The 24,416-nt window shown below is 53.4% G+C and overlaps 5 protein-coding genes across 5 annotated transcripts; 3 read left to right on the top strand and 2 right to left on the bottom strand.

The window, feature by feature from the left end:
• Window positions 1–241: 241 nt before the first annotated feature.
• Window positions 242–1,615, top strand: BESB_051760 (uncharacterized protein; the record flags this gene model as incomplete). The annotated part of the gene is made up of 2 exons (XM_029363611.1): window positions 242–964; window positions 1,598–1,615. The coding sequence occupies 2 exons, from the start codon at window positions 242–244 to the stop codon at window positions 1,613–1,615; spliced, it is 741 nt and encodes a 246-aa protein (XP_029219534.1).
• A 2,542-nt stretch (window positions 1,616–4,157) lies between these two features.
• BESB_051750 (WD domain, G-beta repeat-containing protein) lies at window positions 4,158–9,398 on the top strand (the record flags this gene model as incomplete). The annotated part of the gene is made up of 7 exons (XM_029363610.1): window positions 4,158–4,454; window positions 4,634–4,714; window positions 5,576–7,120; window positions 7,541–7,828; window positions 8,151–8,274; window positions 8,705–8,840; window positions 9,131–9,398. 7 exons carry the CDS (start codon window positions 4,158–4,160, stop codon window positions 9,396–9,398), a joined length of 2,739 nt encoding a protein of 912 aa, XP_029219533.1.
• A 1,427-nt stretch (window positions 9,399–10,825) lies between these two features.
• Window positions 10,826–11,968, top strand: BESB_051740 (uncharacterized protein; the record flags this gene model as incomplete). Its single annotated transcript, XM_029363609.1, has 1 exon — window positions 10,826–11,968. One exon carries the CDS (start codon window positions 10,826–10,828, stop codon window positions 11,966–11,968), a length of 1,143 nt encoding a protein of 380 aa, XP_029219532.1.
• A 2,009-nt stretch (window positions 11,969–13,977) lies between these two features.
• BESB_051730 (uncharacterized protein) lies at window positions 13,978–19,835 on the bottom strand (the record flags this gene model as incomplete). Its single annotated transcript, XM_029363608.1, has 9 exons — window positions 13,978–14,072; window positions 15,206–16,306; window positions 16,580–17,167; window positions 17,813–17,937; window positions 18,314–18,466; window positions 18,637–18,778; window positions 19,123–19,216; window positions 19,421–19,605; window positions 19,817–19,835. 9 exons carry the CDS (start codon window positions 19,833–19,835, stop codon window positions 13,978–13,980), a joined length of 2,502 nt encoding a protein of 833 aa, XP_029219531.1.
• A 3,354-nt stretch (window positions 19,836–23,189) lies between these two features.
• On the bottom strand, window positions 23,190–24,368 carry BESB_051720 (uncharacterized protein; the record flags this gene model as incomplete). Its single annotated transcript, XM_029363607.1, has 1 exon — window positions 23,190–24,368. One exon carries the CDS (start codon window positions 24,366–24,368, stop codon window positions 23,190–23,192), a length of 1,179 nt encoding a protein of 392 aa, XP_029219530.1.
• Window positions 24,369–24,416: the final 48 nt, after the last annotated feature.

The raw sequence follows: 24,416 nt of genomic DNA, 5'->3' as shown, positions 1-24,416 counted from the left end.
TGCTCAGCACCATCAAACCCTCTCTTCCCTTGAGTCTCGCTCCTCTCCACAGGATTCCGTGACTGTTGGTCACCAGGTCTGCCTACCCTGGACGCTGCACATTTTGACGGCTTCTGGTGTGCTCTGGTCGATTGTTTAACCTTTGTCGTTTCTGTTTCACCGCTGCTCTCTCTTCCTTCGTGTGTTCGTGTCTCCTGGTTGCATGCGCCGGTTCTTCATCTCTTCGCCTCCGCACTTTTTTATGTTTTGCTCCACTTCGACAGTTGCCAGTCGCCACGCGAACGGTGGGCGCACGTCTCGCTTGGGGGCCGAAGAGGGATACGACTATGAGATCGTCAAGAGCGCGCCGCGCCCTCAGATGAGGGAGTACGCGAAGAAGGTTCTGAAGAAGTTCGAAGGCGGGTCCTCAGGCAGCGACGGCAAGAAGGGCAAGAAGAAGAAGACCAAGAAGAAGAAGAGCTCCCACAGCAGCAGTGACGAGAGCAGCAGCAGCTCGTCCGGCAGCGAGAGCGAGAGTGAAGAAGAGGAGGAAGGCGTTCCCTTCTTCATGATGGACTCTACCATCCGCGCCGCCTTCGAGGAGCGGAAGCGGAAGCGACGCGAGGCGCGTAAACTCGCCAAGAAAGAAAAGAAGAAGGAGAAGAAACGGCTGAAGCGCGAAAAACGCCGCGCCGAGAAAGAGCGGAAGAAGGAGGCTAAAAAAGCGAAGAAAGAGAAGAAACGGAGGCAAAGAGCCTCCGAGTCCCCAGATTCAAGCGACGACGAACACAGACACGCAAAGAAGCGATCCAAGACTTCGGAAGACTCGTCTTCCAGTCAGAGTGAACGAGACGACGAAGACAGTCATATGCGGAGACGGAAAGAAGAAAATTCGCATTTCGAGTCGCGAAGCAAATCCTCCGCAAGGCGGAGGGACTCTGACAGTGACGACTCTGACGAACGGAACGGCGCGAGCAAAAAGAAGGTAAGGGGATCACACGTCCAGGAGCGTTCCCTTCCTGCAAGCCTCCGTACGAAAAAGGGAGATACCTTTTCAATGACGCACACGCGTTCCTGGCCGCTTTGGGGGACATTGTTTCAGTTCTCCTTTCGTCCGAGAATGCTCCCGTGGGCGTTGTCTTCCTGAGTGCCCCGCTGGCGGCAGAGCAGGAGGGATTCTTGAAGCATCAAGCTCGGATGTGATAATACGCATGTGTATGCAGACTCGCCAGTAGACGCCATCTGCGTAGAGGAAGGCGCATTCACGTTACGTGGTGACTTAAACGCAGGCATGCAGAGTTTGGAAAACTGTTCACCGTAGACGCTTCGCTGCACCCGAGGCCGGCAGGCTGCGGTGCCCCATTTGTTTATTAGAGGGTGTCCGTGCGACCCGCGGTTGAGTCACAGCAGCCCCAAAACAACGCAATGTGCGCCTCTCGTCTACTCTCAAGCGACATGTGCTCTACCACCACGCCATCCGTTGACGGCCGACATCGTCTGTGAAACTCGTCTCTTCTTCCTGACGTCGGCGCGAGAGGCGCGGACGCGCTCGTAGCCCGTGGAGCGTCGCCCAATATTATGTAGTTTTCGTAGTTTTCTGTGCGTGCCTGATTCGCAGCGGAAGACGGAGAAATGAGCAAGATGTCGGTGCAAACGGTGCGTCGCAGTGCTTCGCGCGGGCCGGTGATGAATCAACGAGTGCTGATGTTTCCCTTCGCCCACCTTCATGAACTGAGTTATTCATCTCCCAGCTACCCAGGCGTCCACACCCGATGCTCGGTGCTGCATACAGCCTTTCTCAGAAGACACTGAAAGAGAACGGAGCCTGCGGTGCTAGACGAGCTGGAGAACGCAGCGGAAAGCGGTTTATTTTAGGCCAGTGCGGCCTCGTTGTAAGTATCCCTGTAAGGCAAGCCTCCCTAGCCTACCTGGGAGTCCTCTGTGTCTTCAAGTAAAGCGCGTTCGACGGGGATCGCGAAGCAAGGGAGAAGTCTGCGCGGATTTCCATCGTTCGCCACATTCCGTACGTGCGTACATTTTCGCCCCTATTCACTTTTTTCTGGATTTCTTTGTTGGTCGTGTTTTGAAAAAGCTTTGCCGAAGGGGAGTAAGTCGGGGAAGTCAAGTTCTTGAACGGCGCATTTAAACTCGGTCGCGGTCTCGAGTCTCTTCACGCGGAAGGTCAGAGTTGTGTAAAACAGCTGTCGTCCGAGTGACTTTTCTTATTCTAAGTTAAAAGACGCCCTCTGGGCTACCGATGGAAATCTTGGCCAGCAAGGTCCAGCCCCAAGGCAGAAAACGGCTGCGCTTGTGGAATACCGGTCTTCCCTGTGTCAGTTGCTGCTCGCTTGCTTCCCACACGAGGGGCTATTACTGACGCGCGCTAGTCTACTCCGATGTTTCGGTCTGCCTTTTCATGCACAATAGTGCTGCCAATCGGATCGCTGCCACTGGGTGTCGTGACGCGGTAGTGCGACATGCCTGTGAAACGCGGTGCGTAGACGCGCAGTCTGCGCTCGTGGACGGTATGTGACTCGTCAACCAGTGGGTCAATATCTGCATGTATACCGTCTCTACGACACCAAGATTCGCTTTCTGTATGGTCAAGGAAGTTCGTACCGCCAGAAGAAATGTCTTCGTCAGTCGTCCGGTTAGGGGGCGCAAGAGCTTTTGCAGAACGGCCCCAGGCAGACGCCGTACACGTAATAATTCGATGGTTAAAAGAATGTTCCCCGTAACTCAGACGTCGTCGCGAACGTTGTTGCTGCAGTGTGGGAACCTGTTGACCGGGAAGCATATACGCGTGTATGATCAGTGTGACCGAAAGATCATAGAAATGCTGACATGAACCACAAATTCTGCTTTGATTGTGGCACAGCCAGTGTCCGTGCGTACGAAATAGCTTCTGCAACCGTATGCCTGAACTATAAGGCGTCTGATCAACGGTTACCCACTAATCAATTGCTCGTTTATTTACAATACCGTCCGGAGTAGCAGTCAACTGACACTGCTTTGCCTATCGTGAGCCTTTTGCAGCTAGCGCGTTGACCACCGCACTGGAGCCGTGAGCAGTCCAAGATTGACATAGTTGCTGAACTTCTTAATTCTGCACAAGCATCGGCAGGGCTGCTGCATGTACATCACTTTTATTGGGAAATCTCGACTGGTCAGCTGGGCATCCATGTAACGCAATCCACGGACCGCGTCCAAACCGAGCGAGGTGCGCTAGGAAACAATCCGCAGGCGCGAATAGGGATTCGCGTTGTCGCGCAGTATCAGCACGCTGCAATGTGTCTCCTATTTCTCAGAACTTCCTTTTCCTCAGCAATGTAAAAGCACAGTCAGGACCCGCCTCTCAATGCGTGTAAGCCACGGGTCCTGGCAGACATCACTGTCGCCTGGCGTTGCTGCTGACAATATCCGCCTGAATTCGTGCCCGAGTCCTGTGGTCAAGACTGTGTGTATGCATTCTGAGGCTGAATGTGCTGAACCACCGGTGGTCAACGAATTCTGTCCGTAGCTTCGAGGGCGTTCCCGGCGCAACGTCGCGTCTAGAGACGCATTTTTTGATAGACATCCGCAGTCATTCGTGTCCGTCCGTCGTCTGTCGAATGCTGCATGCAACGCGTGCGACATTGTACACTGGGAGACATGGGACTCAATTCAGACGAACCTGCCGATGAGCGAAAACAGTTTCCGTAAAGAACACCCCACATGATAAACTGAAGCCTGCTCTCTACCAAAGCACGGCGCGTAGAGACAGGCTTCGCTATTTTAGTGAGACATCGATATAATGCTAGGCTACGCGCATTTGTGCACGAATACGTTTGACATGACTCTGAGATGTTCCGCGTGCCCGCTTCCCTGGCTTGTTGGCAATGTGTCTCGGTAGTTGTACTCGGGACCCCTACTCACTCTTGTTCCTTGTGGCTTGGAGCTTTTTGTCATGTAATGTGAGTTTTTTCCGTGATGGGTGCCTCCGATTCGCTTTCTCGGGTGACTACATTGTATGCTGCTACGGTGTGCGGCGGCCTTAAAACGGAGAGTGCCCACTCCTATATATGATTCACTGTTTTCTGGATATCATCCAGAGCGAGGCCACTTGGTGCGACTCTGCCACCTCGTGTCTATAACCAACTGTCTTTCCTCCTGCAGTTCTCGCAGTATTCTAAGACTTCATGGAGGATCATGCTAGTACAGGAAGGCCGGCAGCTGTGGCTGACATACTGCAGCTTGGCAATGATGCTGAGACTGTTGTGCGCCTCGAAGGCAAGTTTCTGTGCCGTGATGCGGTACTGTCGATGCCTAGTGTGCGTTTGACGATCCCGTCGACGGGGAGTGTAAAGTTATCCGAACGCTCCTCCGCAGCGGCCAATTCGGACGTCTGTTACATTCACGAACTACACGACGAAGTTATCTTTATTCTTATGTCGTTTCTTGGTCGGCCCGAAACTGCTTTCCACACGATTGGTTCGGTAAGCGAATCGAGTCTGCCCGAACAGTGATTCACTTCCCAGTGTGGAATTACGCAGTCAGCGGGAGCTCCGGATGTGTAGAATAGGGACCGTCAACGTGTAACAGACATATCAAGCATTCCGATTACAACCATGTTCCGCTATTCTGTTTCTTCCATTGTTTTCGTTCTGCTGCGCAGCTGAGTCGTCGCCTGCGCACGGCTGTCACAAACGAGGAGTTATGGCAGGAGTTCTTCGCCAGGAGATTCAAAGGCAAGCTTGTGAGTCCGCGATCGATCGAAGGCTTCACTGATGTTCTCTGACATGACGTATCTAGCTGTTCTGTTGAAACCAATTTGATGAAACGATCATGTGTGTTGCGCCCGGACCGCATGGCCCAATCAAACCCAGCGGGTTGAACTGACAGCACTGTCAGCATACGTCATTGAAACCGGTTCGTTTGAACCTGAAAACATGCCGACGAATTCGAACTCCACCTGGCCATTCTAGGAAGCGCGGCAGCTCAATGGCCTCCTTAGGCATTACGGCACAAACAAGTGAAATCATCTCTACACTGCTGTAGACTTGCGAGTCCCTACTACGCCTGTACTCTGCTCACGCAGTTTTGTTGGTGCCCCCATCGAGCAGTGTCTATTCAGTATCTCTTAATCGGCTCCACGAGCTGCTTGACTGCGCGAAAACGGACTTGAATCGTTATGGCCACGGTGCGATTCACCGAGTGTCTTGCGTTCGAACTTGGGATCGACCACGTGATACCACCCCTGCTCTCCCTGTGTCACCATGTACGTGTCCGGCATCCCGATTTTCTTTGCTTGTACCGCTTTGAAAATGCACCGAATCAAATGTGTCAGCTCGCGTCCCGCGGTTATCTGTTCTCCCTTGGCCATCTTGCCATTACTGTTATCATGGCCAGTTCGTTTCTAGTGTACCTACTCTCTCTACGCCTCCTAGCGCCCAGCTGACAAAGCCACCGCTACCAGAAGTGCGGTGAGCAGTGTTCAGATGCAGTCGACAATCGCTGAGCTTTACATCGCCTGAGTTTCCCGCCCGATGTGATGGTCAGGCCGTGCATTACGGAGGGTACCGTGGCTCTGTGGCGACCTGATGTCTTCCGTTCTTAGAATTCACCGTCCACCTGGCGCTACAGTCGTGCTGAGGTGCCCCCGGTCCGCCCCGCGCTTCCTCTATGGCTTTCCCTGTCGCCGACGCCGCACTCCCAGACAACGGCATGCTCGTCCCCCACGTCGTCTCTCCCAGCTCCCTCGTCTTCAGGCGCGTGTAGACACGGCGAAGCAGAGGGGGGCAGCCAGTGTCATTCTCCTGAGTGCCGCCTATCGCCGCTGTGGTGCAGCGACAAGCTGCTGCCGACAGCCCTTTGGATATCTCTTGCTGATCAGGGAGACGCGGGGCCTCCCACATGCGCCACTCGCGACTCAGTACCTGAGAGCGCTTTCGAGGATTCGCGTTGCGTCGCCGCCGAGCAAATGGGGACCGGAGTTTTGGTCTCGTCGTTGTCTCCTCGAACGCGCTCCATGCATCCTCCGTATTCTTCCCATGATACCTCGCGTGTGTCCGCGTGGCCGCCTTCGATGTGTTGTTTTGAGCAAGTCTTTTCTCCGCGTCGCTCTTCGCCTGAGCTCGCCCTGGACAGTGCCCTCGAGTGCATGGGCGTGCCCTCCGGGGGAAAGTGCTGGCGAGGCAAGTATCTTTTGAAGCACTCTCTGGAAAGGAAATTCGCAAGAGGACAGTTCGACATGCAGCGGACGTGGTTTGTGGGCCACCCGACGCTGCGTCCGGCAGGTTCTGGGAGCGGGGCGGACGCTCTCAACGATCCCAGCCACTGGAGTCATGCGAGTGTTGCATCACCGAGATCAAAGTTAACGGACCACAGTAGCGGCAAACGAGGCATTTTGTTGGAGAGAAAAGACACTCTTTCTTCGTCGTGTGTGTTATCGAAACTGGCGTACCTTCATCACCATCACCCCAGGCATCTCTGTCACTTCCAGCATTTGCGTTCTCGGCGACACAGCAACGGCCACGATCTGGCGTACCAACCGCGCTTGATCGGAGCGCTGGCGGCTTCTCCAGGCGTGTGTACAGACTCCTCGCCTGCGGGCCCTCCTCCAGTGTGTGTCCTCAGCCTTCGATTTTTCTGCGACGGCGCTGGGTTACTTTACGCGGCTAGGGCAGGCGGCGTCGGAGCATTCTGCCCTGATCGGGGGTGTCATTTGAGAACATTTGCGCTCCGTAGAGAAGTGCGAGATGAAAGGGCGGGATCAACGAGAGCAAGAAGCCGTGTGGATAGGCGGGTTCGTGCTGGCTCAGTGGTGAGGAGGAGAGTAACGCATAACCGAAGAGACGGATTGCTCATGCAGCACGGGAGCCATAGCGAAACAGGCACTGATGAGCATGACAGTGTCGAAGAAGATAGACTTCAGAAAGAAGGTGCAGAGCATGCTGGACGGACAGAGGGACGAGGACAAGTGCATGCTTCTGACTCATCTGCGCTTGCCCTTTGCGTAGCGCATACCATCGATGACGCGCTTAGCCGATGTGGAGACTTCCAGGATCGGCCGTTGGCCTGCCGCAGGGCAGGACTCCTTGCTGAGACAGTCAATTTTGAACGTCAACGCCCTCTTGTAGTTGGCGGCTACAGTGATGGGAAAGTAGGTGCCGTGCGTCAAGGCTACGTGAGCGTGTACACTAAGACGTGTGCGGTGTGGTGTCAAGAAGGCGCCCACACGCACTAGCCGCGTATAGCAGATAAATACCAAAGCAGCCTTTTGGAGCCAGTTTGCGGAAAGGAACCGGTTTCTTATAACCCCGTGTCGCTTACATGGTCGATGCCTGTGCATTATTACGTGCATATATATGTAATGCATTGTTTATACTCCCACTGATGCATGCTTGTACTCAGTGCACACGTTTGAGTCTTGATGTGCCGGCGCACCTCTTTGGATGTCTGGGTCTCTTCTGTGTTCGGGTCTCTGCGCAGGCGCATGCCTTGCCATATGTGTGAGCCTCTAGTCCGCAGGTGGTTGGCTAGTTAACGGGGTCATGTATTCTGGCGGCTGTCTTTCTCTCAGGTCGGTGTATGGGACTATTGTCATCCTGAACGCGTGCTCGAGACCCTAGAAGTCACGGCACAACTACATCGTGGTCGCTCTGCGGTAAAGAGCGTTTGCGCTGTTGCTGGAGGTTTCAGAGGGGGAGGAGGCTGTGATATCCTGGCCGGAGCCGAGGACGGAGGGGTAGCGCTCCTTACTGCTGACCGAGCAGATATTGGTGTCATCCAGCGTCTCCGTGGCCACACAGCTGCAATACAGTCCATCGCATGTGACACCCACAGCGGCATAGTCTTCACTGCATCACGGGTATTGCCCAGAAAAGCTTGTTGTTTTACTGGGAAACAGTTCATTCCTCTCAGGACGTTTCAGCGGGAAGCCTTCATAGTCGGCTCTCCGCATGCACCACGCCTGCTGTGTGCGTCAACTACACATCTCCCTTCATTAACCATGGGCCTGGAAACAACGAGCCCGGATCATCTGTTCCACAGTCTCGACAGCAAGCAACGGAGAAAGAGCAAGTGACAGGTGGCAGTTTTGAACGCAGCTCCATGGAATAGTGGCCGACACGTCTGGAATGGTACAGTGTCTCCGGTGATTTCTCGCTTGCTGTTGTGCGAACCTGGAGCAGGACAGGTTCGTTCATGTCTTCGATATCCGCGCGGGCGAGCTGCCGGTGGCGTCGTGCGGCCGACATGACGATTGGGCGATGTGTGTTCACATTACGGACGGTCTAGGCGATCATGTATTCGAGAGTGAGCTCTTCAAGGGATCCGACCGATGCCCAGTCAGTGGCAATAGTTTGTATCAGATGCATTCGATGTGTAGGAGCCTCAAACTGAATCTTTGTTGCTTGTGGTTTCACTGGTCTCACTCTGAAAGACTTGCGGGATCAATGTTGATAGCTAATAAGCCGCTGCCTGATTAATAAGTGGGAGCGTCAACATTGGCAAGCACAGTCTCACAAGAGATACATTCGTCTTAAAATCGCATATCCACCAGACGATTCTCTCGAGAACCAAATGAAAAACTCGCATGCGATTGAGAGTTACTTTTGGGTTTGAAAAGAAAAACTGGGTTCTCAGCTAGATGACACTTTCCCGGTTTGCCTGGCATGTGTGCACTCCGCTTGTCCGTTGTGTGTCTACTGCACTTAGCTTTGGTACGTGTGTGTTTCGTGTACAGCTGCTGACAGAGCTGTGCACACGTGGGACTTGCGACGGTTGATTGGTGACGGCGGGGGGCGTGGCGGCGCTTCAGCCCGGACTGCGACGGCACTCGTGGAGAGGCATCGCCACAAGCAACTTATCAGCGGAATGCGGTGAGTCCTTCTATAGTAACGTTACTAAACCCTAAACCCTTTTCTTCTCGTGTGATACGCCTCTCTGTGGTACGCCGTGACTTAGACCCACTGGCTGGCTTCCCGAATGTTTAGGTTTAGGGTCGTAGTTGCTCCCATACGCGTCCAAAACACCTCCGTTCTTGCCTGGTGGGTAGCTTCGCTTTTGAAATGTCCAAGGATGCTCTTCTCGGCCACGCGTTACCTCGAGTTTTCTTCAGGGCTACAGCAATCATTGCAGGTGTCATTCTTCCACTGGGCTTTATATGCAGACTGGATGCATTTCGCCTAGTCAGCTGCTCTCTGGACGGCTGCGTCTTGCTTTCGAGCCTGGAGAATCGCAGCCTGAGCACGCCAGGGGAGGACACAGTCCCGCAGCACACAGACTTTAGCGTTTTAAGGCAACGGGGAGAAACTCAGTGGATGCTAGGAGTGGACTTCGCTGAAACTAAAATGGTGACGGCGACCGTTGACGGGGCGATTCAGATCTACCACCTGCTCCACCTCCATACCCTTCCTGGCTGCTTCGTGTACAACTGAAAGAAGCTGCACACTACGTATGTGATAAGGGCAACCTGGAGGTGTCGTCGGCGCAAAAGTTGCCACACCATGAGCGTTCGAATGATGTGAACCACTGCTCAGCTTAACAAGCTACACCCCATTCTGACATAAGTGCCGTCTGCTGACCCGTACGTCATATCTTCGTGTATCATGCATACGAGGAGGCCTGGTGGCTTTCATGAAGCCCGCATGATGACGAAGTACCCGCAGGGATAATGTGCGCTCTCCCCTGGTGGAGCATTTGTGTTTTCTTGGACCGCGGCTATTCTCTTCCGTCAGTTCTGCAATAATCGCCCTCCACCAGCGGTTTCCGGAGCGGCCTAATGCAACCGTTTGGTGCAAAGCAATCTCTTTCACTAGCGAATACTTAAGCGCGGCTGCGTTGTCGTGACCTTGCCGATGTAGCCGCGTTGTTGCGCATTGTGCTGACAGGGAGAGAGGGCCTGACTTCGTGTGTAAGGCGAGCGCTGCTATCATTTCGTAGACATATCAATTGTTTTATGGTATTGAGCGCCTGTTGTCGTCTCACGAAAGTGGTTTTTCGAATGAGCAGTGATTCCCCCAGTGTGGGAAGCAACGGTGCCGTTTTAGGTGAACTTGTGTCCACGGCCGCTTCCGTTGGCGAACATGTCCCCTGTTCATTCTGAAACGGAAGGGATGAATGCCACTAGAGAGCAGTCTTCAGGCTGCAGCTGTTTTGCACACAGGGGGAGGGGCGATTCATTCTCCAGTCTGACTGTACGTAAGTTCGGGGGCCGCCAGTCGTGGATACGAGCACCGATGAACTGCGCTGCGTCTTCCGTCATCAGTGGGGCATATTGAACGAAGATGATTTGTTCGTCCGGATCGTTGGACGGTTTACTGTTCGGGTAGGCCTCATAGTTTCTCCAAGAAGTGCTATCGGATGCCCTTTACCGAACCTCATGGAAATGGGCGGTTTGATACGGTGCCGCAGCCTGCGCTTTTAAGAGTTGCTCTCTCCTTTTGGTCTTGATATCATCGGATCGGCGGCCTCCCGAGCGGGAAGAATGGATAGAACGGAGGAACCACTGCTCGGCCAGACGCCATGGCATGGCGTACGGGGCATCGAACGACTCCGAGCGTGTCCGCGTAAGGACCTCTGGATACCGCGGTCAATCACTGCAGTGGGCACTAAAACGCATGATTGTTGAAACCATTATACGAAGAAGAAGCTTCTTTCAGCGTGAAACAACTACGCTCGAATGCAAGGTTAGAGAAGTGGTGTCTTCATACTGGGGTATTGTTGACGAACGAGCAAGCCTGGCCGAAGCTTTGATGAAAACATGATGTCCAACCGTCCTCGCAGACGTGCGGTGCATAATCATTTATGCTTCTTCTTGCTCCCTCCCGCCATTTCTAGGTATAGCTTTTCTCACTTGGCCAAAATGAGGTCGGTATTCTTCTTTGGAACGTTTCTCATGGGCTTACGCGCCACCAGTGCTAGTTCTGCGCTTGATGGCAGTGCCGCTGGGTCAGAGGGTGACCTGCAGAGGCTCCAAGCGAGTGCTGATTTGAATGATATTCAACCTGAAAGTTCAGATGCGCTCGAAAAATTGCAGGAAGCCCAGCGTGCATCTCAGGCTTTTGCTCATCGGAACCTGCCAGGAAGCCATATTGGCAACGGCGTTATCCCGTATGATGGCAACGCTAATGAAGATTCATATGGAGGTGACGATGTTTCTGCAGGCCGCGCCCTAGGAAAGAGGTCTGATTTCCTGGCTCCCTCGCCCGCTGCAAAGAAAGTCATTGTTCAGGTTCCGGAGAAGAAAGCCACTCCGGTGACAGTCTACCGCAAGTTGCAAGAAGGGTCCGATGATGAGAAACACGAGCAATCAGAGAACGACCATCAGGGAGGGTCCTCGGAAGATTTGGATCGAGAGGGCGCGGACGATAATCGCGAAGCGTCAGATGAAGAGGATCTGTTAGATGCTCTCAGGCGGGACAACCCTGAAGCCAGCGAGGACCAGGGGACTGTGAATGAAGACGCCGGCAGCGAAGACACTCAAAGTGCACTACTTGAGGGTGACGATCCGGAACGGGAGGCGGAAAACGAAGAAGAGAATGCCTTATTAGCAATTATTGAAATTGAAACAGACCTCGAAGTGCCAGACGAGGTTCTAGACGAAAGTGAATCTGAGGATGATCGAAGACTGGGCAAGAAATCGTACTACTATGCTCCGCCAAAGAAAGCCCTGCCGCCTCCCAAGAGAGTCGCCGTAGCCCCCAAAAAGGCTCTTCCAGTGAAGGCTCCACCAAAGAAGGTTCACGAAAAAAAAGTTGTTCCGACCCCACAAAAAGCCGTCCTACCTGCTAAAAAAGCGATTCCGGTGCAGAAGAAGGCGCCCCCGCCCAAGAAGGTCTATGCGCCCCCGCCCAAGAAGGTCTATGCGCCCCCGCCCAAGAAGGTCTATGCGCCCCCGCCCAAGAAGGTCTATGCGCCCCCGCCCAAGAAGGTCTATGCCCCGCCTCCGAAGAAAGTCTATGCCCCCAAAAAGTACGTTCCAGTGTCGAAAAAGGGTGGATATTAAGTCAGCGTTCTGCGTGCATGTGTTAGTGATATCGCGTAAGAAGTCCAAGAGGAGCACTTACAAGATGTGTCAATCAACCATGGCCAAACGGCCTCTGAACAAAAAGTTTTTAGTTCTCCAAGAATGCGACCTGTCGTCGCACGATGGTTTGTTTCTCCCCCCTCTCACTATAGCGATAGGGAAACTACAATCCGTAGCGGGACTCACATAGATCCTGGCACCACCTGCCACAAGGCAGATTAAGCGATATAGGCGCTCGTCGGTACTTCCCCGCTTTTTCGCTTCTGGGTATTGCTCGGTTTGGTTCACGCAGGCCATCCCACTGTAAGCTCATGGGCCTTGTGATGACTTCTTGACACTCGATTACGCAACGGGGATCCGACGTATGCCGCGCGCCTAGTCGTTGAAAACTGCGTAGCACGGGACGCTCAGCTTAAGTGCTCTATCGTCAATAGTAACGAAGACCGGTACTCAAGCAGCCGGTTTGTGGGGACGAATATGCATGAACAGCCAGCCAGGCTCTGTCACTTGAACATCGCCGATGAGACACGTCACCCCTCAAGCAGAAACGCTAAACGCTTATTTGCCAAAAGCAGAGCGAGCCTGGCGGTATTATGTGCCTATCTTCACTAACGATGTTTGATATCACACCGTTCGGTGAAACTCATTAGTCAGTATTATCGCTATAGCGAACCTCTGGTGAAGGTTTCACCTGAACACACACTCGGAGCTATGTATTAAGAGTTTTGCCCGGGACGACAGAACGCAGACACGACAGCCGCTTCCTGTCGACGACGCCACCCGTACCACCATGAACTGAGCAGTATAAGGAGCTATCGCACATTGTGTTTCAGAAGAGGTCCACCTCAATCCTATTTCAGGCCGCGCAACTACGGTCCTTTCATCTATGTAGCACGCGGCTCTGTCATTTGATGATCTGCACTAGTCAGTCGCTATAGCTGGTGGCTCAAAGCGCCTTGACGAACGAGACTATTATGTCTCCAACCCGCTTCATAATCGTACCCTGCGCAAGGATTATGTCGTCAGCACATTTCCGTTTTTGCAATATGACGACAGCACTCGGCAATTATGTGCCACTACAGTCGTTGGTACCCCAATCATTGTTCATTTTCGAAGAGCGAGAGTGGTTTTGCTTGTACGAGTGCTGCAGTCCTCGACGACCACAAGCGCAGCTCGAGAAATAGGATATATGCCGTTCAGCACATACACATATATAGGATGGTTCTCCCCCACCGTTCCACGGAGGCCTGCAAAACAGTACAGCTAGGTGCAAATGCTTGTTATCCCCGATGCTGATAGTGTGTGTTTTCATGAACAGCCTTCTGGTACGTGTTGCTCTAGCGAGAACAAACTACTCTATGGTAGCATGCCCACGACGAATTTCACTCTCCAAAGCGAGGCATCTTGACACTTGCCATGGCGCTTAATAAAACTTCTTCCTCTGTGCGTCATCGCGTCTGCTTCCCCGAAATTTAGTCCGCCGACTGTGCCAACCGGTTCCTACGTCGCACCCACGCCAACATCGAATGCTGCCGGCGGAAGGGCCACAGTAGCCACCACTGCGGGCAGTTGACTTATCCAGAAGTTGAAGATACCCCTCCCATGTTGTCCCACCTGGCTTGCAGGCCGAAGATGCCGCGTGACGTGCGCGTGCAGTCTGGAGGTGAATACACCTCTTCCACCCTCCATGCTCGTGCGGTTGTTGGGTCATCACGCCCGTCATGTGGCCGGGGTCCAGTTTCACGCTCTCACTGTTGGCCTTGTGTGAGAAGCGTTTGCATAGCTGGTTGCGCAGAGTGTTGGTCCCACCAAAGAAAGAACAGATTTCAAACTACCTGCCAAATCGTTCCAGTGCGTCACGGAGAAAATAGACCCAGCTGCCGTTGTCCTGGGCAAAATGCGTTCTGCTAGGCTTGTGCTAATGCTAATTTGCACTTATATCTCTCTGGCGACACCGAAAAACTCACAAGGCTCTAAGTCAGCCACAATCAGGCGGCGTGTCCGCTAGCTCTGGCGAACACGAGAAGGAAATGGACAACAGGGAGGCTGAAGCTGCCAGCGCCGGAGCCCAAGAGTCCGAGGCCTACGAACAAGATCAGAATGAACAAGATAGCTTAGGGCGCAACTTTGCAAAAAGAAACGTATATGTGGATTTCAACTTAAACCAGTATGCGAGTTCAGGATTCTCACCGGTAACTGAAGCTGCCCGTTTGATAACGGCTCTACTCCTGGAGACGGGCAGATCTGCCGGCACTTACGCAAAGGTAATCCGACACGTCCCACATAAGGCACCGGCGGCCGAACAAGCCTCAAGAACTGTGTTTCAAAATAGTGGTGCTTACAACTCGAATACGCAGAAGACAGTTGCCCAGGAACCGGACATTTTTCTGGGCAGCGCACGCGGAATGCAAACAGACGGTCTCCCCAAAATGGTCAAGATCGCGCAGCGCCTTGCCGAAGGCGAGGAACCAGTACTCGCTCCCAAAGGACTTGCAAGAAATCTTCGAAAAAGGAAACGCATGCCTTATCCTTTGCCATGACTGATCATCCGGCATTCACGCAACTACTTGTGTAAACGATACCGAATGGAACACAGCAGTGTTGCAATCATGCAGCCGCTTAATCCTAACAGTACAATAACTCTGTTCCGTTAGCTAATGCATTCACGCAACTACTTGTGTAAACGATACCGAATGAAACACAGCAGTGTTGCAATCATGCAGCCGCTTAATCCTAGCAGTACAACAATAACAGAATCGCCTTTGCTCCTAGTAGCACCCCAAGGTTCACATACCCACACGTGGCCTTGGCGCATGTGATCTGTTAGCACTGAAGTCCCAATATTTTCGCCAAATCGGCAGCTCGGTACGTTGCTCCGCGTATAACGACCCGCTTGATCGGCACACATATATGAAGAGAGCATCTTTTCCATCAATAACTCCCCAAACGGCATGGCAAGTATCCTAACGAAGAGCCAGCTCTGCGGTTGGAATACCCTCTCTAGAGCTTCGCATACTCGTACGCCCTCCAGTGATATCCCGGCATCCGTCACGTCGTCAATAGGAAATGATCTACCGGAGGAGAAATAATGCTGCCTTCCAGGTCGCCGCTCTAGTGTGAAAGACGTTAAGCACTCGGCCACAGCCCCGCCTTGCCACTTCGCACAGCATGCCTTTACTTTGAGGTACTCTCGCTCCCCATGCTCCAGTTTCTCACGTTCTATCTTAGGAATACTATTCGCACCCCCCTCGTCCACCCTGGCGTGTTTGTTCGCAAATAAATGTTGCAGGACGTCGTGGATCGTTTGCCGGTGCGCCGAAAGAACCACTTTACACCACTTCTGAAGAATGTCCACTCGGGTCAGCTCCCTCTGTCGACTCATGTCGTCCATTTTGCTGGACGTGGCAGTGGCGTCGAGTTCCTCCCCGTCTGCCGTGTGCACAGTTGCAGCGTGAGCAAGCCTTTCGACCGCGTGAAGCAGGGCGACAAAGGAAGGGTCCAGCAGTGGAAAGGGAGGCCGTGCTCGGTGTCGGTCGATGTTGGCTTCGTTTTCCTCCCACCACGGTTCGTCCTGCGGATGTTGCGTGTCCCCTACGCTCTCCATATCGCATTGACTCGCCCGCTCCCTCCTCCACGAGATGATAGAGATGTTCTGTTTATTCACCCGGCGGCCAGAACCATGCACGGAGAGATTCGCGTGGTACTGTGCAGCCCCGCGAGTCAAACCCTGACGTTCCTCATCTGTCGCGCGTTTTTCACACACACTGGCCTCCTCTATCCTGAAAGTGGAGATGCTTTTCTCCGACGCGTGATTTCCTGCCTCATTATCTTCTACGTTAGAAGGGTCGTCATGCGCGTGTACCTCAACGAGGTTTTCGTAGAGACTAAGTAGGCGGTCGAAGGACTGCAGATGTGTGCTGAAGAACATCGCCACGTCCTGCATACCAGTACTTGAATTGTCCGCCGTACTGGTGCCTGTTGCGTGTAGCGAGTCTGACGTGCCGCGCTTCTCCGTATGCTCAACGTGGTTGTTAAGCACAGTCATGCACTGGTCCATCTGCCGCTTCCACACACTGCGGAAGGCAGCCTGCTCCTCTGTTTCTCCACTTGCGTACCCATTTTGTGATGCGACAGCGTGTTTCCCTTCGGCGGAACTCGCAGTGACCCCCGCTTCTCTCTGTGTTTCTGGGGCCCCTTCCCCTAGCGATGTGCCATCCCGGGCAGCGGAGTCTCCACCGCCAAAAAGGTGTGCCCGGAGCTTGTTTTGCAGAAACTGAATCTCTCCGACGTTCCTCCTCAAGTAGATGAACGGAGCACCTGCAGAATCACAGAGAATACGACGAGCTTGTCTGCTACACGTTTCAGAGGGTGGTGCTGTCCGGCAAGTTTGCACAGCGCAGTGTGCCGCAGAGCTTATCGTAGTGGTGCTTCTAAGGGTGATTTCGATGCTGCTGTCTTAAATTCCGTACCGACGGCGCTGGGCATTCGCATGGACACAGCTTCTGTGGTGGCCGTTTTGCCTCGCATGCGCCGGCGATCCCAGCCGAGCATCTGCCTCGCTTACGAGGATCTGAGCTACACTGTTTTTACCGTTAAAAGAGCTCCTCAGCAATGTCTCCCGAGAGAGCCAAGCCTTCAGCAGTCCATCCACGATCCGAATCAGCAGAGGAGAAGCCGCTAGTGTTTCGGGAATGCCATGGCTGAGACCACTTGAGGTGAACTCGTACAGCATCCGTTCTGTCGTTTGTCCTCTTCGGCGAGCAGGTTCAGTTTTTGTACCAGAGGTGGTTTCTGTCTCGGACGGGACAGCTGACGCCGCGGCACCTCCTCTGGAAACGTCGCCTTGGCCGCGGAAATCGTTTTCCGGTAGCGATTTTCTCCCGGCCTCAGCGGTGCCCAAGTGATTCGCGGACGTATGACGCTTCGCGCGCCCCTTGCGGAGTGAAGTTTCATTTGAGACGTCACCTTCAGTCGCACCTCGATGGTGATGAATGACGTCATCCTCGGCGGTGCCTGTCTTCTCTGTTGCTTCCGGTGCATCACCTATCAAGCAACCCGGGATGCCTTTGCTGACCTCTTCATTATCGTAGACGGGTGAGCGACCGCGGAACGGCAGATACGCAGTCTCCATGGTGGGACCCAGAATGTAAAAGGAGATGAGAGAGAGGATGAAAGAAGCTGTCGGGTACAAATGAGTAAAAAATGAAGTTCGTCTTACAGGAGTGAGTGGAGCATCACCTCGCCGACGCCGCTGTGCACCCTCGGCGTGGAGTCTTGTGATTGCCTCTATGTGCTCGATCATGGACGCATACAGACATCGGGAGGTGGGGCTGTCGACTGAGTCCCGGGAAGTGTCGTCGACGTCATGTCCGCCGCCATCTCTCCTGGGTGGAGTAATTTGGCGTTCAACGAAGTCGATCCGCCCAGCGTCGCCACTACTCGGCCTCAGAAAACAGCGGACGGCTGCAGTGAAAGGAGTACACGCGTTTCGCGTCCACAGCCCATGGCGCTGAAGTCTACCAGCCGTCCGCTGGCGTCTCGTGATGCCTTGGGGGCGAAGTATTGAGTGACAAACGTACCGAAGCATCACGCCGCCGCAAACACCAAGAGTTCGAGATGTACTTTCGATACGGTGACACAGCCGCACACTATCCTTCCTCCGACTGGCACCAGCGCACCGCCGTATTACAAACTCTTTTGTACACGCAAGAATTTGGAGGCTCTGTACTGAATTTTAATCGCGCAAGTGCGAGAGGCGAAGTGTCTTGTACAGACGTAGCCAGCAGGATGCACTTCTATACACCAAGAAGCTGCTTCTCTTACCCGAGACTTCTGCGAAATGCACATCTCCTGAGAGGAGGAGCGGAAGCCTGACGCCCGAGTTGAGCACCATTTGCAGCAAGCGTTCGCGCACAGCAGGGAAGACTGGCCACGACTCGGAGAGGATTCTGATGTGTCGCGAGCGCATACAAAAGCGAGTCATCGTTATCTTTATCGGCGCAGCGATACGCTTGTATCGAAGGGTCCTTACCCCGTGCGCTGACGCCTTTTGAGACATCAGGGGAAGCTCTATGTGGTCCCACCGTGCCAGATCGAGGCTGCTACTAAAATCGAAGGAAAGCGAATGCCTTAGTGTCTGCGATGCACACATCTGAACGTGGGACGCTTGCCTTCTGCAACTGTCGCAGAACCCACTGCAGCTTTGGAGTGGGAGGTCAATTCAGAGACATCGCGATGCTTTTCACGAAGCACCAGTCACCGGCTAAATAAGCATCATCCCAGGATCGGATATCATCGATTCGTCTGCTACTTGAACGGGCTCACGTGGCAGGGGGAAGTACTTGCATGGACGATACAATCACCGTCGCGTCGTCTTCGTCGTCCCGTGACCTTTCCAGTTCTTTCTCAAACCACTGCCATTGCTGCTGGCCAAGGATATCGCCGCGTAGAAAATCACGCCAAGGATCGCGGTTAAACCTGCATACAAATCTGCTCATGCGTGCTGCACGCATATGGTGTGGTCGCGACTTCGACGGAACTGTTCAAAGAGGAGTTCCGAGGATATGCGACTTGAGTTCAGCATCGGCAGCCTTTCCTGGTGGCCTGCGTTAACAAGCCCTTTGCGACACAAACGCCCTATCGCATACCTGGTGTCAAGTAAAATGAAGCGGATGAAGTGTCCGCTCCCGAGCTGAATTCGGCGAGAGTTGAATACACCGTGCCAGTCCTCCGAACGTCGAGGCGAGTCCGCTGGTACTCCTAGAAAGTCCAGCAGCAGCTCTCGCGAACCTGTCAGGGACGGCGAAGCGACAGGAGATGCCGGTGGAAGGAAATGACGGCACCCGAATCTCGAATTTCACCAGTGGTTCCCGGCACGCTCTCGCCTCCAAATCATCCGTCTGCCCTTTTCAGGGGAGGTGCACTGAGTGAGTTAATTTAAGGTAAGAGTTATTCTGCATTCACGACCCACGGAGCATCACACCTCGATGCAGCAACCATCCTGAAGGTGATATTGTGATATTCTTCTTGGACACCAGCGGAAAGCTGGTTTATCGAAAAGTGGCTGCTTTTGAATCAAATAGACTGCACACATACACGGGCAAAAATACAGAACCGCTACAAAGGAGGCTTACGATGCTTGTGAGGAAAAAACTTATTTGCATTGTCTTCGCCCATGTCGTGGTCATCCCAAGTCCCAATTATGTGGACTCCGTCGTCTTTGAGGAGCTAGCAGAGAAGGATACAAACCAGAAAACCAGGGTAAAAGAAAACAGATCCCGCTATTGACGCTGCAAATTCACAGGTGACACTAACTGTATGATGCTTATCTCTGTAGCTTCCAGGAAGTCGTCCACAGACGTTATGTCAGAGCTCACACCTGAGTTATATGAGTAGCCCCCAACGCCGCTGTTATACTGCTGCTTTGCCTACCTGATACTCATGATAATTTGTCTGGTTTCTGTACGCCATCTCGATTGTTTCTTCAGCGACTGGGTCTTGGACAGTCCGGTAAGAGTCAAGGACGAGATACAGTCTTACGAGAGGCCTAAGGAAACTCCAAATATTCTTCTCCGCTTCGGCAACGTAACGTGGATCAACAACATCCAGTTGGTCCGCTGAGGGAGAGGGGCGCACACACAAACTGGCAAGGCGCTCGTGGAAACGAAGATCGGCATGACGCCTCGATCTGTGCGGCAGTGCTGGCAGATGGACATCACTCATGTAAACGAGAGATCTGTCACCCGCGATAGCGAAATGTGAACCTTTTTGCAGGGGATGCGCCAACGTCACATTTTACAATTCGTAGCATTTGTTTACTTCTCTTACGATAGACGTTATCGCCCATCCAAACTAGGAGCGAGGGTCTTCGGCTGCGAATAAAGCGCCAACTGCGGCGATCTTCGTTCTCCACTTGGACACCTCTTCCTACAACCACAAGAAAGAAGACAGCATGCTTGGTGTTTCTCAGTTGCGTATCAGCGCAGGTCTTCGGAAATCCAACAACCTACAGCTCCCTAGTCGGCGTCGCTAAGCGAAATGCCGATCGAACGAGTCCAGAGGTTCTTAGATATTGCTTCTTTATTTCCACAGTGCCACACACTACCAGTGAGTTAGGATAATGACGATGCTTGGAAGACGTCCGCGCACCATCTTCGGATTGGGGGCGGTAAGGTCGTTCATATACAAATTTCCGCACATAACTCAAAAGAAGCGCCGCGATCACCAACCTGCCGGCTGACGATTGCACGATGTGAATATGACCCTGTATGGTTTGTTTGCAACAATGGTATCTTCCTGCACATCCCAGGGCCGATGCGGCTGCACTGTGCAGGTGTGGTTGGCTCTTGGATGTGCCTGGTGGGCAGGACAAGGATGAGATCGTTTGCACGTGGCCTTGTTCTCGATACTGGCAACTCCAGCAGCCGCGCACGAGTGTTTCGAAGTCAAGGACTTGTGGACGCTTAGTACAAGCAAGATCATGAAGTACACGTGCCTAGCCATGATGACGATACGGAAAAAAGACACGCATACCAACCAGGGACTCTGTTTCTCGAACGCTCCATGCGGCTCTGCTAGCAAAACACGTAAACCGATTCTTACACCAATGTGTCAAAATCAAGTGGAGAAGTATTATATTGCGTTACCTAACAAGATTCGTACAGAGACCGACTTTTCTCGTAGAGACACTGCTGCTTTAGAAGCGGGAGAATGCCGCATGCCCAAGAACGTCTTCCAGCGTGCCGCCACGCTCCGTAGGCCACCGGTCGATATGCCTTTGAACTGGCTTACGCACATGGTTAATGAACTGCTCAGAAGGGCCGTGTAGTGCGTCTCCATGCCGTTGCCCAGCGAGGAACCAGCAGACAACAGAAATTAACGAAAGACGCGGAGCGTGTATCTGCAGCACGTGTGGATTGCAACTACTGCACCCGTAGGGTGCATCGCCATGCCCACTTTCAAAAGGCAGGCTGCTCACAACCCCCCAGTTCTCACATCCGCTACGGCAAACCGAGCAACAAGTATCGAACACCCGTGTTATCCCGACGCACAGCATCGCCGCGACCAAGGCAACCGTTCACCGTCCAGCGATCCGTTATGGAGGGGTTGCCGAGCTCGCTTGCGGTAGACAGGGCAATCAGCAGTAGCACGAGCCTCCATTGGAGTGCGCGAGACCAAGTTAACTAATTATTTGGCAGAGATAGTATACACTGCCGTCTTCGAATTTGTTCGTATGACATCCGCTTTCTGGCAGCCTGCACACCTAACCCGCGCACCAATGTTTGACGGCGAGCCAAATGCACTGTTATCCGGAAACTGCAGTTGCAAACGCTGCAAGCGGCAGCTTTCATGAACGTAAGACCGGGGTTCTGTGAGCTCGCCTCAGCCAGCCAACGGCAGCCAGTGTCACCGACATAGCGACGGCAGGTATGAATGGAAGTGATAGCGTAAAACAAGTTGATGCGTGTATATGGACTGAGAGCAGGGTCTTGGGGCCCATGCCGGCTGCGACGGTCTTTTCTGGCAAGGAAACCCCCCCCCTTATATTCCCATCCGCATGCCGCCGCTTCGTGGTTGCCTCCCCGACGAAGCCTGCTACACCGGAAAGTGGCATATCCGGAGCGTGTAGACCCGCGTCCACAAAACTAGACGCTGATTGGTACGTCCCTCCTTCATTGCCATTCTATCGTGCTCGAACCACGTCTGCGACTTCTCGCGCTGACGCGCCTTGCTGCAAAACAAGAGAATATGAGACGAGCCCGACTGCTTAGCAGACTAACTAGTGCTATGATGGCGTTGACCGCCGCCAACGAGATTGTTCATGGAAGGCAACTTCTGCATTTCCACGATCTGGTTGGCTGTGTAGGGCAGCGCTCCCTGCTGATTCCCGCGCCACGATCTGATTCTGCTCAATCTGACTGCACCACCTGTGCTCTCCCTCGGCTGTCGCCATTTTTGACCAAGTCCCTGTGTACCAGGAGCGCTGAGACAGCACGTTTTACCTTAGCAACTATAATCAAAAATCGACAGAAAAAGGTAGTAACACAAAATCAAATGTGCGTACCATCCATCACGAGGTTTTGCCCAACTGACGGGGGGGCATAGTTACGAGGTTTTTTCCGACCACTCGACGACGCCGGTACAGATACACTACGGTTCACATGCATCTGGCGCAGAAACTGCCGAGCTGCCCTCAAACCACGTGAAGCTCGTCATCCGGCAACGGACAACCCGCACAGTTAACCAGGCCACGGACATGCGGAGCGTGCAAAGAAATCGCGTGCAAGAGCGTGCCGTCAGGCGAAACACGGAATAGTGTGCCAGGACGCGCGTTACGCACTGATTTACCGCCAACCATTATTGCGGAGCTAGAAAGACTGCATGAACAAACGTATTGGCAGAAAGCAGCATGCGTTACTCTGCCACCAGGCACGTTCAATGCAGAAACTTTGGCTGTCATTGTTTCGAAGCTACCGCCTGAAACGTCGTCATTCCTTCACCCACAGAGTCCTCGCTGACTAGGGTCTGGACGTTGTCCCAAGCGACAACGACTAGAGAACCACAATTCGGACACTGCTGACAACAAAAGGTATCCAGACATGAACCACAACACCGGACTCCTGGACCGGTAACAAGCTCAAATCGCGTTCGACACTGGCAACGCCGTGAGCAATATGAGGTGCCATGAACTGCCACAAAAAGTAAGTCACTTGGATGCACAATCATGGGAGGAGCAGCCTAGATCTCGCTACGCCAATGAACAGACAAAAACGAGAACGTCATTGGTACTGCTTCAGCACAGACTGCCCTGTTCACCACCAGGTTAAGAAAGTAGCTCAGCAGCGACGTCCCACACCACCATGAGACTGCCGAGTTTGCCTGGATGTCTGGGGTTTGTACCAGGAGGCGGCATGGTGTAGCGACCCACACCGATAGAAAATTACTACCCTCGGGTGAGTTTCAAAATGAGACCACGGCAACGCGTCCACTGCTGGGATGTAGCACGGCGTGAGCGCCTTCTCTCGACAGCGGAACGGCATCTTAAACATCAACTCAGGCAACGCGAACTACCGCTTGCACCCGAATCTTTGGTGAACAAGGTACGCAGATGGATCACGACTCACGTTTGAGAAATTCGACATGCAAACCTCCAACCGACAAAGTAGAAACACCCCGCCTGCTCTCACGTCTCATATCATGCTTATTCCGCTGACATCGCGGCAAGCCTCTTCGCACGTCGACCACGCACCTTCGTTTTCGACAGATTCATGACGGGATGGGGCACCTGCCGTAGCCGATTAAGGGAGCGAAGTGCATCAAGAAGCGCTTTTCCAAAGCTTCCAAGTGTTTCAACCGCGTCGCCCACATGCTTTAGAGCCGACACAATTTCCTGCTGCTCAACAATGAGCACCTCGATTCGACGAAGATACTGAGCCTTCACCGCCTGCCCCTCGATCATATCGCTGGTGACCTGACACGCCGTGAACCCATCAGCCGACGCCGCGGCGACGATGCTCGCGTACGCGTCCTTCAACAAAGGAATAAGGCTTGTGCCGACTTTATTAAGACCCTCCACCTCTCCCTGGCGCATGTGGTAAGTCATCACCCGGCACGCTTCAATCAGTAGATCTAAATATTTGTAAATGCTTTGTGTCAGAGTCTTCGTTGCCTCCTGCAGCTGCTCCAAAGAAGGGGACTGCGCGGGGTTTGCATCTACTCGGAGATCGTAAGAGGACCTGGCAGTCTCAAGCGACAGCAGGTCAACTCGCCAGCAGGGCACCATACCCACTGAACCATTCATGACTCCCTGGACAGCAGAGGCTGTCTTTTTCACATTTTCTAGTCCATCGCGAATACTGTCGGCAGCGTCAGCCCGGGGTGCGTTCGGCAGGGAATTGCGGAACATGAACCGCATGACCTCGGGCATCAAACGTGTGAGGCTGATAAATTGCGCATGCTGGCTCTTCTGCACCTTTTCTAGAAAGGACGGAAACTCTTTGGCCGCCTGAGCTGTGGTTGCAAAAGAGGCGTTTGCATCAGTCTCCAAATCCTCCCTCTCAAGGATCAGGTCGAGTAGACGCAGTTGCTCAGGAACCATGGCATCCAAGGCCGATTCGTCCGGAGGCAGTAAACCACCCAAAGGAGTCAAAGGACTGCCTGCGCGATGATCGCCACTAGAAGCGGTCGCAACGGCGACGAGCGCAAGCGCAGCCGCGCCCCAACCGCAGACACGGGACATGTCCTTCATATTTGTTTGCTTCTTCGAATGCAATAGTGAAACTGCACCCCGTGCACCACAGCCGTGTCTCGTGAACCGCGTCCTATACAGAACCTCAGCCTCGAGCAACTCGTCACTCAACTGGGATGAACAAGCAGACATCGTGCCTCAGAGACGAGCTGCAGAAAGCACGACTGACCACCATATTCT

Source organism: Besnoitia besnoiti, chromosome IV (genome assembly GCF_002563875.1).
Source record: "Besnoitia besnoiti strain Bb-Ger1 chromosome IV, whole genome shotgun sequence".
Lineage (NCBI taxonomy): Eukaryota > Apicomplexa > Conoidasida > Eucoccidiorida > Sarcocystidae > Besnoitia > Besnoitia besnoiti.
The sequence above is the reverse complement of the archived record's forward strand: the minus strand, read 5'-3'. Positions and strand labels throughout refer to the sequence as shown.